The 13,160-nt window shown below is 28.9% G+C and overlaps 2 protein-coding genes and 1 long non-coding RNA gene across 3 annotated transcripts; 1 reads left to right on the top strand and 2 right to left on the bottom strand.

Moving 5' to 3' along the window:
• Nucleotides 1-1,134: 1,134 nt before the first annotated feature.
• On the top strand, nt 1,135-3,037 carry LOC123907212 (MATH domain and coiled-coil domain-containing protein At3g58220). Its single transcript, XM_045957382.1, has 6 exons — nt 1,135-1,252; nt 1,495-1,624; nt 1,708-1,877; nt 2,036-2,327; nt 2,406-2,572; nt 2,686-3,037. The coding sequence occupies exons 1-6, from the start codon at nt 1,234-1,236 to the stop codon at nt 2,841-2,843; spliced, it is 936 nt and encodes a 311-aa protein (XP_045813338.1). The 5' UTR covers nt 1,135-1,233; the 3' UTR covers nt 2,844-3,037.
• On the bottom strand, nt 2,958-4,873 carry LOC123907214 (autophagy-related protein 8i-like). Its single transcript, XM_045957383.1, has 5 exons — nt 4,663-4,873; nt 4,481-4,536; nt 4,342-4,394; nt 3,646-3,764; nt 2,958-3,351 (listed from the first exon to the last, which is right to left on the bottom strand). Exons 1-5 carry the CDS (start codon nt 4,700-4,702, stop codon nt 3,263-3,265), a joined length of 357 nt encoding a protein of 118 aa, XP_045813339.1. The 5' UTR covers nt 4,703-4,873; the 3' UTR covers nt 2,958-3,262.
• Nucleotides 4,874-11,449: 6,576 nt separating this feature from the next.
• Nucleotides 11,450-12,131, bottom strand: LOC123907211. The gene is made up of 3 exons (XR_006809182.1): nt 11,887-12,131; nt 11,672-11,764; nt 11,450-11,568 (listed from the first exon to the last, which is right to left on the bottom strand). It is a non-coding gene; the product is annotated as an uncharacterized LOC123907211 (long non-coding RNA).
• Between the last annotated feature and the right edge of the window lie 1,029 nt (nt 12,132-13,160).

Genomic DNA, 13,160 nt, shown 5'->3' with positions numbered 1-13,160 from the left:
GGGAAATCTATGTAAATTTTAGATTGTTTTTGTTTGACCATGATTGTATTGACCAGAGTTGTATACTATAAACTACAACAAACAAACAAAGCTAGGTTCTTTACCATTTTTGGATTACTCCATTTCATAGATGCTGCAAAAATGGAAAGAAGATTTCACAGAATGAAAATTGAATGGGGATTTGATCAATTTATTCCTCTAAAGGATTTCACTCTTGGCTCTAAAGGTTATCCTGGTAGATGATACATGTGCATCAAAAAGGACTAATTTGTTAAAAAATTTAAAAAATTATATTATGATACAATTAAATAACTAAAAGTTTCTGCAATCCCTTTGTAAATGGTGTATCATAAAAAAAAATCCCAAATGTACATATAGAATTTTGGGGTTGATTGATATTTTATCATTAATTTGAGAATACTCTTCTTGACTTTAATTGATTGTATCACCCATCCAATTATCTAAGCGTGTATATACAATGTTGTGAGGAGTCAATCTGCACACTATAGTAGAGAAAATCTTCCACACAAACTCAAATAAGATAGTCACATCAAATTAACATCATTTAAATTCTTTTCTCTTTAATTTTTTTTTTAATTGTGAGTCTTGGTGATGCTACTCGTCTTTTCTCCTTTCGAATATTAGAATATTATCGTCCTATATCTCCCGGGTACAGTTTTGTCATGTACTGTATTATCTTGTTATGTCATGTACTGTTCTGTCCAGTCATTGTTATTTTACGAATCAAACACACGCCTTTGTATAAAAAAATGTTTTCGAGATAATTTGTACATCATCCGGATCCATAACAACGACCTAGTTTGTAAATTGTACTAGTCATGTCCTAGTCTTTACTCTTTTCTTTTCTATAAGATTAAGAAGAATATGTGCAAATTTTGCAAGGTAGTATTTATTTTCTTCCTATTACAATTTGAAGCAACGTATATCCCTAAGCGAGAAATGAATACACTTTAAACAAATATATTAGATAACTGTTTCTTAAATGGTTCTTAAGCATGTACAAAAAAACAAACTTGCATAACCTTTTTGTTTTGCTTTTAGTCATGCAAAAGGAGGAGAATATATGCCTACTTCATTGAATGAATTACAATGTCTTCATGGAAAAGATAAGGAATTCAAACCACCTCTACCCCTATAAATATCAGCATAAAAAACTGAAAATATAGCCAACAACATTTCTGAACTCATTACCATACATTATTGCAGCTAGCCATGGACACCAAAGATGATGGTTTGTTTCCATTCTCTCCTTTTATTGGGTAGCATCTTTAGAAAAGTCCATTTTCATGTGTTTTCATAAAAAAAAACTGGCATGTTTGCATCTATGCAACATGAAATGTACAATCAATTGGGGTTTTGAGATAGCAAGAAAAAATATATTTAATTTCTTAAGAAAATTAAACTCAGGGCAGAATCTGAAATTTTTTTATTCTAATTCTATGTGTTTTACTTATTTTAAAAACAAAATTGCAGGTATTTCTAGATCTGTAGTAGAAGCTTCACCAGCTCATTACATAATGAAAATACAATCATTTTCACTCCTCACTAATAATTCTATAGAGAGATATGAATCAGGGAAATTTGAAGCTGGAGGCCACAAATGGTACACCCTCTCATTAATGATAATTTTTGTGTCTAATATAGAGTGAATGAGGACTATGTTAAAAATGTGCTTATGCCTCACAGGAAGTTAGTTCTGTATCCAAGTGGAAACAAGAGCAAGAATGTAAAGGACTATATTTCTCTATACTTGGCATTGGATGAATCAAGCTCACTTCATCCTGGTTGGGAAATCTATGTAAATTTTAGATTGTTTTTGTTTGATCACAACAATGACAACTACCTAGTTGTTCAAGGTATTAACTTTTTTTTTTAGTATATTCATTGACAATTACTTTTCCATGAAAAAATATTTAGTAGATTATATCAGTTTATCTACCCCAAGTTGTATAAACTACAACAAACAAAACAAAGCTATGATCTCTTACCATTTTTGGATTACTCCATTTCATAGATGCTGCAAAAAAGGAAAGAAGATTTCACAGAATGAAAATTGAATGGGGATTTGATCAATTTATTCCTCTCAAGGATTTTAATCTTGGCTCTAAAGGTTATCTGGTCGATGATACATGTGCATTTGGAGCAGAAGTCTTTGTTTGTAGGGAAAGAAACACAGGTAAAGGAGAATCTTTGAACATGATAAAGGATGCCCACCCCTACAAGCACGCCTGGGAGATTAAGGACTTCTCTAAGTTGGATTCAGAATGTTGTGACTCTAAACCATTCAATGCTGGAAACTACAAGTGGTACAAATACTTCATTCAAAGAGTATTGTTTAAATTCAACCTGAAGTTTGACAACTTAACGATTTACTAATTTTGCAGGAAGATAAAACTATATCCCAAAGGAAAAGGCACTGAATTGGGCAGATATCTTGCTATGTACCTAGCTTTAGCTAACCCAACATCCATTTCTCCAGGTTCCAAAATATATGTACAGACAACATTGCTCATACATGATCAAAAACAAGGAAGGCATCAGATTGGGAAAGGTAAAATTTGTTTCACTTTTAAGTGCATTTGCTCAAGAAAAATGCTAGCAAACAAAAGCATATGTTCAATTTGCTAATCAATAGTTCTAATTTTGTATGTCCTCCACTTGCAGCTAATTACTGGTTTAGTGCCTCAAGCCATGAACATGGCTTTTCCAGATTTCTTTTGCTCAGTAGTTTCAACAGTCAATACTGGGGGTATCTAGTGAAGGACACTTGCTTGGTAGATGTTGAGGTTACAGTCCTTGGGGTGGTTGATGCATTGTCTTGAGATTGTTTTAAGGCATATATGTGTTATTAAAGAATGTAATTGCAGTGGAGCCTAGGATAAATCAAAGAATTCAAGAAAATTAGCAGTAGTGCTCCTGTGAATTCTACAAATACATTACACATTCTCAATCCTACTTTCTATGAGTGTAACAGGCTTCATTTATATACATGTCTATATTCTATTGGTTGTCGACATCCCAAGTCATCTATACATAATATGAAGAAGAAAAATGGATGTCTAAATATTTACAATGTGAACTTTATTTAAAGTGCAACAAATCATTGTTTACACTAGAGAATCAAGTATTGTCATGTTATATATACAAGTACATTATGTACTGAATTTATTTACAAATTAACAATACACAATTTGGAAATACTTGAAGGAATTAATCATCAAATGCAATTTATGCAACCAAGTTAACCAAATGTTTTCTCACTGCTGTAACACATATACAGAAACCCATCATCGTCCTTGTAAGTTTGATAGATGGAGTTCATAAGACTAGCTGTAGATGGAACCACAAAGGCACAGATAAGACATATATTAGCTTCCATATAAGAAGACAAGATTTGACTCATCTAAAGTGAGTAGTGTAGTAGTAAAACAAGAAAATCAATAATTGATATCTCAATCATCCATAATTTGTTATGCATTTGCAAATGATTGATATAAAACATTGATTTATTCGTCAACATTTGACATTATTCACTTTAGAGAAGTCATATGATATCCAATAAAACATAACTTTGACTAATAACTACTCTAACAAGATTATAGTGATAATATAAAATGCATTTACCAGTCTGAGGCAGCGTGTTTTTAACAAAAATAAACAGAGCTTTCCCAGGAGTCAAACGTAGCCTATTACTTAAAATGTGAATAAATTGCCCAACCGACATATCTCGAGGAACCAAATATCTAAAAACAGATTAAACAAAATACAAGATTAGACCCTTCAAATCAAAATTGGTATTCATGGATGCATTATTGTTCAATCTTATTGTTAACAAGTGAAAAAAAAATATTAAAAAAAAAGTAACAGAAACAATGCTATACTCTCATCATTGAAAAGAATTCTACAATATATATCCATAGAATTAGGATCAAGTCAAACTCAACAATAACTTGTACGAAAAGCATTTCCCAAACACAGTCATATCTCTAGCCGATGTAGGACTCTCAACACTTCTCTCATGTTTAGGACTAGACATCTAAAGCGTGGAAAATACAGATGGAATAACATGGATCTCAACATAATACTTGTTACTTAAAAGTATTATTACACAAAATCTATAAATTTCATTTACCTAACCAAAAAAGCATTATAGATTATAATTCTAATGATGATGTTGATGTTGACTATTCTAAAATGCATAATTGGAAAATCCCCAAAATAAGAGAATTGCTAATGCAAAGTTGTTATATACTAATAATAATAATAATATATAACCTAATTTAGAAAAAAAATCCAAAGAGAAGTATAATCTAAACATACTTCTTCTTGTCCATTTCTGGTAGGTCTGTTCTAGAATATTTTTCAATAATAACCTGCAATAATACAAAATGCAAGAACAATAACATAAAAAAATAATTAAAAAAATGAGTGAAATTGAAGGTAGAAAAAAAAGTGATACCGGAACTCGATCGGGATATTTAACAAGGATGCTTTGTGATTCCTTGCGTCGTTCATCTGTTAAAATCCACAAACATCAATGCAATATATAGTAATAATATGAAAATTAATAGTAATTTAGGTGTTTTTAATATTGAAATGTGAGCGAGTAATTTTGAGATGAAATTAAAATTGAAAATATACCGATTGTGAATTCTTGTTTGAAGGATTTGATTTTTCCCATGATGAGATGATGTTGATATTGGTTGAACAGAGAAAGAGAGCTAAGAAGGAAGAAAATAAAGAACGTGATGAGAAAGAGTATGTTTGTTGAGTTTGAAATGAAAAAATGGAATTAGAAGAAGAAATGGTTGTATTGTATAATAATATTCCGTTGCGTCCACCGTCAATTTTATTGGCGTTAACGTGCAAGTCAATGTCAATCAACAACAGAAACACGTTAAGTACCAGACAGAAAGAAAACACTTTACATGGGCTTTTTTTTATTATGGGCCTTATTATAGAATATTGCTTTACGCACCCTCCTAATTAGTCATTACTACTGATCAAAGAATCATATTGATTGTGTTGTGGTGACTCAAAATGGTTTAGGATAAATGAATGAACAAATTACATTTGAAAACATATTATGCATATGTGTGAATCATGTTTTTTTTACTAACATGTCAAAAAAAATTTATACATGTAATAATATTTTTTTTATTTTTTACTAAAAGGTACTTATAACATTTCATTCATAATCAATTGTTAAAAACATGTAGGTACATCAATGATCATATTGGAGCAAGTTTTTGATGTGACTATCCTTGCAAGTACATGAGCGACCTCATTCGTTTGTCTCATATTAAACTCCACATGAGAGTTTTCAAAATTTACATCAAACACACGATAATATTCTTTTATAACATCACTAAACTCTGTGACATCATTGTCACCCTTATGAAAATAATCAGCGAGTCAAGCATAAAGTTTACTCGATCTAGTTGTAATGTCATTATGTTATGTATTTTATTTTTGGGGTACTCATGACACAAAAGCTTAGTGTCGATCCATCGTCTTTAAGTTGGTATGCCATATAAACCACATGGACCGCAAAGGATGTGAGTCCTAACCACTTTTTTGTTGTTGAACTTAGTAGTAACCACTTGATCAACCAAAGTTGGTAGGATGCACTTGGATAATTAGGAGATTGATAATTAGCATGAGAATATGTACAGAATAATTGTTTTTGCATTTTTTAAATGTTGTCTTATTCTTATATTTGTCTGTTACTACTAAGTTCTTTTTTTTAAACAAAGTTGGTAGTACTAACTATCATTCTTCCTCAAATAAATAAATGTAGCACTATATGATATACTCAATCCATCCTAAAATATAAGTAAAAGTTGGTCAACAAAAGTGGATATATTTAGTTCAAATCTTTAACCAAATACATCAAGTTTCTTTGATCAACTTTTGCTTATATTTTGGGACGGATGAAGCATGAGACAAAATCAAATCGGTTGCTTCTAGATAAGCACGTCTTCTGGAATCAAATTAAACTGACGGTAAAAAAAAAAGTCTTTTTCTTTTGGGTCTCCTCTTTCAAAAAAGACTACTTCCCAACCACAAATATAAAATTTTAAATGGATAATGGGAATTATAGTTTTTTTTTCTTTACCATGATATTGGTACGAAATTTTCACCGTCGTTAGCGAAGACTAATCTCCATCGTGGAACCTGTGGGACACACAAGATGAGTTATCCCCTTCCATCGAATTTTCTCCATACGCATGACCCATGAATTAAACCCCTAACCACATGTAGAACTAAATTAAAAAAAATATAATAAGGAGTATTAAATATTTTGACAATTAATACTACTATTAAATTGAATTAAAGATTATATAGTTTTTCATGCTCATAGTATTTACTGCGTAAAATATACTACTCTATGTATTGGAATAATTTCATGACCACACTCTTTAACATACACATTTCAATACATTCTCTTTTATTAGTTAAAATTCATATGACCCATATAAAATAACCTTATAAATTAATATAATAAATTATAAGTTAACTTATTTGTATTATCAATCGTACATTAAAAATTAAAATTCCACCGATCCACCACATAAAATCTTCCCCTTGCTTTCTCAGCATTCGAATGATTTTCTCTTTTAAAATGCACCAACCACTGAAGTTGGAAACTCATCCAGTACTCAAAAACTAGAAACCCTTTCCATTACTTAAAAACTAAGAAACACATTGATTTTTGAAAAATTGTATGATAACCACATTTTTCTCCTACTAAACCCATGAAAAAGTTGTGTTTTTTATTGTCTTTCTTTTTTGTGTCTAATTTTTCCCAAATTAATAAATAGTTCAAATTAATGTATTCATATGTGTTGGTTCGTGAGAAGAAGCTTCACCAAATTGGATTGACACATTAGACATTGAACAACAATATATAAATCATTTTGACACCTCATCTTCGTCCAAAATTTTAAGGTATTAAATTTTTAAATATTTTAAAAGTGTTCAACATCAACTCTTCTAAATAATGTGAAACTTAACTCACACTTGATAAATTTCAATAATATTATTCAACTAATCTTTCTATCGATCTAGACTAAAAGGACCCGGCATCAGATTATTATGACAAACCTAAAATAAAGACGTTATTCAAATAGTTGATCCCAAAAATAATGTAGAATTTGTCATTTTCATCACTTGGTGTTGTTGGTATGAGGAAGATGTGGCACCATAACCCACCTACCCATTTTATGCACTGCAAATATAAATATAATAATCAATAGTCATCTTGTTCAAAAATAATCAATAGTCAAATTTGATGAGAATTTTAAATTATAGTACAAGCTTTTCATAACTTCTTACTTGATATAAATGGTATTATGGTTCAGAAAATTAAAATATAACCTTATATATATTGTGAGTTTGTTAAACTTTGGCATGCATATTTCAAAACACGTCCAAAGGCAAAGAAACAAATAATTGGTGGGAAAATTTCTCATCCCACCTACCTACTTTCTCACACACTCCCTGGAAATTTCATTTTTGCCCTTGGTCAAAAAATTCGGAACGCGTTTTCCGAATTTTTTTAGTTCAAATTTGGAAAAAATTCGGAAAACACATTTCCGAAGTTGTTTTTAAAGGCAAAAAAAATTCGGAAAACGCGTTCCGAATTTTTTGACCAAGGACAAAAATGGAAAAACAGGAAGTGTGTGAGAAAGTGGGTAGGTGGGATGAGAAATTTTCAATTGGTGGGACTTGACTGGACTATTCCCAACCGCCAACCCAATCCAAACACACATAAAAACTTTTACCAATTTTATACCAAAACTGAAGTGCAAAAATTAAGTTTTACTACTTCCATTACCGTAAAAATAAAAATTTATTTCTTGGGAGAAATCAACCCCTTAAATGAATATTAGTTATCTCGAAGAGATTAGTCTCTGCAATTGCGCGCAGAGGATACCTTTAATTTAAAAAAAAAAATTACTTTCATGTGAGAGAACATGGATAAGATACTTGAATCTCTTTAAATTTAGCAAAAATTGTTTGGGTTACGACTGTTTGCATTAAATAGTATTTTGCAATTGTAATATTGACGAATTTTGATTTATCATTTTGTTGATCATGTCATGTTATTATTTATATCCAATCATAAGTCAATATATTTAAAGAGACATTAACAAGACAAAATCTTCACATTGCAGGATTGTAATCACACAAAAAAACGGATTTAGATGATGTGCCACGAAACATCATCCATTCATTACATAGATAAACACTTTTTAATCTAAAGTTAAAATATATTTAATCCAAATTTTAATAGAAACATTATTTCTATGTCAACATTTGATTGAAGCATGCATCATGTATTTTGATTTTATTTTTTTTGTGTGTTTAAAACCGGATTGTGAATAAATCACTAGGTTTATCCAATAGTAAAATATTTGAATAGTATGTATGAAGTCTAAGTTCAATCTTCATGAGCTACATGTAAAAAAAAAAAATGGACCGTAAAACTCTAGCTTATCAACATATCATATGCCGTCATTGTACCCAAAATAAAGTATGCTATGTTATTGTACCAAAAAAAAATAAAGACATGCTTTGTTAAGTGAGTAAATACCCAAGCATGAAATTTTGGTTCGGTAACCAACATTTTAGTGCACAGAAACTGGATTTAGATGATGTGCCATTAAAAAAAATTGATTTTTTGAGTTGAGTAGGACAGTAGTGAATTAAGAAATTTAACACCGCTATGTTACTGCCATTAAAAAAAGTGTGATACATGCATCATGCATGCTTCGTACAAAAAAGAGTGATACATGCTGTATGTATAAGACTTAGGACCCGTTTGGTGCACAGGATAAGAGACAGGATAGGATAACTATATCATATCCTGTCTCAATCTAGTGTTTGGTGACACAACAGGATATGATAAGTTAATCCTGAAGTTTATCCTATCCTGTTTCTCTAATTAAAATCCTTATCCTGAATTTGAGCTAGGTTACCAGCAGGATAGGATAAGAAAAAAAAAATCGTTGATTTATTCTATAAAATATATTTTAAAATAAAAAATTGAAAATTAATAAAATAATTTGATAGTAAATTAATAATAAAATAATTAATTTTTAAATATATATGTGATTTTCTCACAAGGGTAATTTTGTAATTTATATAATCTAAAAAATCAAAATTCTCCTAAAATTACAATATTTTAAATTAAAATAATTATTAAAAAATTGCAAAATAAGAATATTAATTTAAATTTAATAACAACTTAAATATAATTCTTTTGCAATGGTAGTTTTATTATTTACATATATCATATATTTATTTAGCTTATCTAACATGTATAATTGAGTTATTTATTTGATCATGATTCATATAAAAAACTTAATTTGTTTATTTTCTCATGATTTGTATTTAAAATTTAAAGTTATTTGATTACTTTTTCTTTTTGTACAATTACTTATTTATATTTTTATTTATAAAATTCAAAGTATTACAATATAATTTTTAACAAATAACAATTGTTTTACGAGGGTAATTTTGTCATTTAAATATGTTATGTATCTTATCATATTGGTATGAACAAATATGTATTAAAAATATGATATAATAGTTATCATGTTTGTTATTCTGTGTGCACCAAACACAGGATAGGATAACTGAGGATAACTGTTATCCTGCTGATATCTTATCCTATCACTATCCTGTTGTATATCCTATCCTTTCACTATCCTATCCTGCGCACCAAACGGACCCTTACAAGGATTCGAATTTGGTATTTGGGGGATAAGCCCAAAAGCCTCCCCATATTAAAAACAATTTCAAAACAGATTAATCATGCATTTACTTTGCGCAGCATATTTTGCATAAGTATTAGATCAAACTACATCAATGAAATATCTTTTTATCAAGAAATTTAGTGACTAAAATTTTTATCATAAGTATTCGATCAAACTACATCAATGAAATATTTTTTTATCAAGAAATTTAGTGATTATTTTTTTTTTAAGGTGAATAAATAGGAGTTTCAGTGTTCGAATTATAATGGCATGATTCGGTTGGATAAGTTTATACTCCCTCGGGTTCTTTAATATAAGAAATAGTTTACATTGTAGATATATTGAAAGATTTATGTATATAGTCTATAATATAATCTAGATACATCAATCTTTCAATATATATAAAAAATGAAATCATTTCCGGAGGGAGTATTATTAGTGCATACAAACAAATTAAATCATTTCCCTTACCATAAAAATAAAAAACAAATTAAATCCTTTTTAAAAAATTTACAAAAAAAAAAAAATTCCCAAAAATAATTAATAACTCAAAAATAAAGTCAATCCAAACATGTCTTTTATTCATTACTTTGTATGTAGATAAATGTCTCAACAATATATTATATCTTTTTCTTTTTGGTATTTTGTTATATGTTATCTTTAAAACCAAATTTTTAAAATTGCTTAAATTACGGAGTATCAAATAGTAGTAGTATACTACTAAAAAATTTGCTTCTAAAAAATAGTGCAGGCATGTGCCCCCATTGTGACCAACGTGGCTCCGTCCCTGTCTGTGCTTGTGTTTGCTAGCAACTGACTCTTCTCCTTTTGATCTTCACCTTTCTCCATCATTTCACTTACAAACCTCTTAGCTTCAAAAATTGATACTTTGAGAAGAAGAAGAAGAAATTTTTATTTATTTTTTGTTTAAACCCTTTGATAAGTACACAAATTATTTATATAGAAGAAGATTTTTCATAACCGTTTTGAACTTTGTTAAATTTAATGTATACTGTTAATTACAGTTGTTTTCTTGACGGTAAAGCGTTAGTTATAGTTAGCTAGTTTGTTAACGGAATGAATTAGTTAGTACTTAGTAGGAAATGAAGCGACAATTGGAGTGGAGTGCTTGTTAAATATTTTCAAAAATTTATAAAAATTCGTTGGATCATGATATTTCCGTGCCAACTCAACCTATTAAAATTTGAGTTTAATTGTTGTGCATCGTCGGTATAATTTTTTTTTTCATATGCATCAAATGACGCGTTGTCATATCATTTAATAAATGTGACACATCATGTGTTTTTAATTACCATACATGATGTGTTGGTATAATATTAGACGCATGTGTAAAATATCTTTAGACTAACTGTGCATATAAATTAAATTCTTAAAATTTATAAAAATACTAAATAGATAAAATTAGTAGTAGTAACAAATTAAACAATTATAAAAAATAACCTTTTCAATTTTAATTAATGGGTCATGCTAAATAGTGTCCCTGGGACACTTGTTAAGCATACCTAAAAAGGAAATAAAAAATAAAATTTATATTGAAAAGACAACTTTTTGTACTTTTGAGGCATTGAATGCACGCATTTCGAGATATAATTTCTATTTTAACATGCTTAACCAGTGCCCGGGGGCACTGTTTAGCATTTTCCTTAATTAATATAGGATCTTACGAAATAATTTTTGGGATCTTTTGACATCAATGCAATGGCATCTAAGGCATCTTCGAATTCATCACCAAAAGTAGCACCCTTAATTGCCACATAATCACCTAGTAAGTGATTAGAATAAAGAAAGTGACCGATGAGAAGAAAAGTAATTAATTAACATGTAATGAAATTAAATTAAATAAATAATAAAAGAACTTTACAAACCTTCCTCCATAGCCATATATTTGTTTGTCCCTTCATAAGTATCCTTCAACTTCTTTTTTAAATCTTTCTTTGCCTTTGTATCCCTAGAATTTTCTGGAAGGAAAAAAAAAAGAAGAAATTATGTCAATTGAGAAAGTGATGATAAAAATATCCAACATATATTAATGAGAAGAAAACAAAGTATACAAAAAATTGAAGGTGATTCATCAATTTACATCATTTGATCCATCAAAGAAATTGAATGAAACGAAGATATGCATCTTGAATGGTACAAAAAATAAGAACACATGATATTTTATGAGAGCTTCAAAAACATGAACACTCGATCTGACAATGATGTTGTTGGATTTCAAAAATCCCTCAAAATTTATTGGGAAAAGTTGGTTGGTGAAGTTGAGATGAAACCATAGGATAAATTATGACAAGAAATTAAACCAAACATAAAAAGAAGAAACTTCAATATTTTACAAACCATTGACTTAATAAAAACAAACAAAGAATATATTAGGAATAATGTATGTAAGTGGGATGTCTATTTGATTACTTATTGTCATAATATTTTGACAATTTATTATTTACAATATTGTTATACACGATCCTTTGAACTCTTTTTAAAAGATCGGTAACATCTAGTGTTATGAAGCCAAAAGTGTCAAACGCGAATGATATAAAAACATGTTGATTGTCAGAACACGTTTTCTCATGTTTGGTCACTTTGCTTGAAGCAACTTTAAGGGCCGTTTGTCCCACAATAATATCCCGCGACCTCAATCCCACAAGTGGAGAAATCTCAGTCAAGTCCACATAAACATGTTTTCCTTTTGTCCAACTGTACACTAGAACATCTTTGGATCTAAACGTTGATCTCGCTTCTTGTGGGACAGTCAAAAAGTACACTATATATATTTTAAGAACTAATTTAAAAAAGTGGCATGTCTCGGTTAAATAGCATACAAACAAATTAAATGTTTCCTTTTTTAATATTTTACAAAAAATAATATTCCCAAAAAAATTTATCTATTATATATTTATTTATTATTTATGATCGGTGCATACAGAAAAAATAAAATTGTAGTTTTTTATTTATTATATATTTATATTCAAAAAATTATATTCAATAGTAAAGAAACGACCATATTCTTATAAAGTTTTGTACCACCAACCAATTTTTTATTTTTTATTTTTTTATATATATGAATTATCTAAAAGAGTCTTTGTCTTTTTTTTTAAGAACAAAAAAGAAGATATTGTATATTATACTCTCCAGTTGTATATATAAAAAAATAATATTTATTTTTTGGATTCATTGTAAAATGAATGTATCTTGACTACAATGTAATCTAGATACATAAATTTTACAATGAATCTAAAAATTAATTTTTTTAAAATGAATTTAGTTAATAATATACTCTATATACATTAATATAAAAAAATGATAGGAGCCATTAATAATTATGATATTTTTTTTGTTTTTGACGAAATTAATACT

Source organism: Trifolium pratense, linkage group LG2 (genome assembly GCF_020283565.1).
Source record: "Trifolium pratense cultivar HEN17-A07 linkage group LG2, ARS_RC_1.1, whole genome shotgun sequence".
Lineage (NCBI taxonomy): Eukaryota > Viridiplantae > Streptophyta > Magnoliopsida > Fabales > Fabaceae > Trifolium > Trifolium pratense.
Note: the sequence above shows the minus strand (reverse complement) of the source record. Positions and strands in the feature narration are given on the sequence as shown.

Bases quoted from the DNA above. Each gene is read 5' to 3' on its own strand.
- LOC123907212 (XM_045957382.1), top strand. The intron at 1,878-2,035 runs GTATTAACTTTT...TCCATTTCATAG, and splicing joins CAACTACCTAGTTGTTCAAG to ATGCTGCAAAAAAGGAAAGA. The intron at 2,573-2,685 runs GTAAAATTTGTT...CTCCACTTGCAG, and splicing joins AAGGCATCAGATTGGGAAAG to CTAATTACTGGTTTAGTGCC.
- LOC123907214 (XM_045957383.1), bottom strand. From the start codon at position 4,702: ATGGGAAAAATCAAATCCTTCAAACAAGAATTCACAATCG. The intron at 4,395-4,480 runs GTATCACTTTTT...GTATTATTGCAG, and splicing joins AATATCCCGATCGAGTTCCG to GTTATTATTGAAAAATATTC. The intron at 3,765-4,341 runs GTATGTTTAGAT...ATCTGTTTTTAG, and splicing joins CCAGAAATGGACAAGAAGAA to ATATTTGGTTCCTCGAGATA.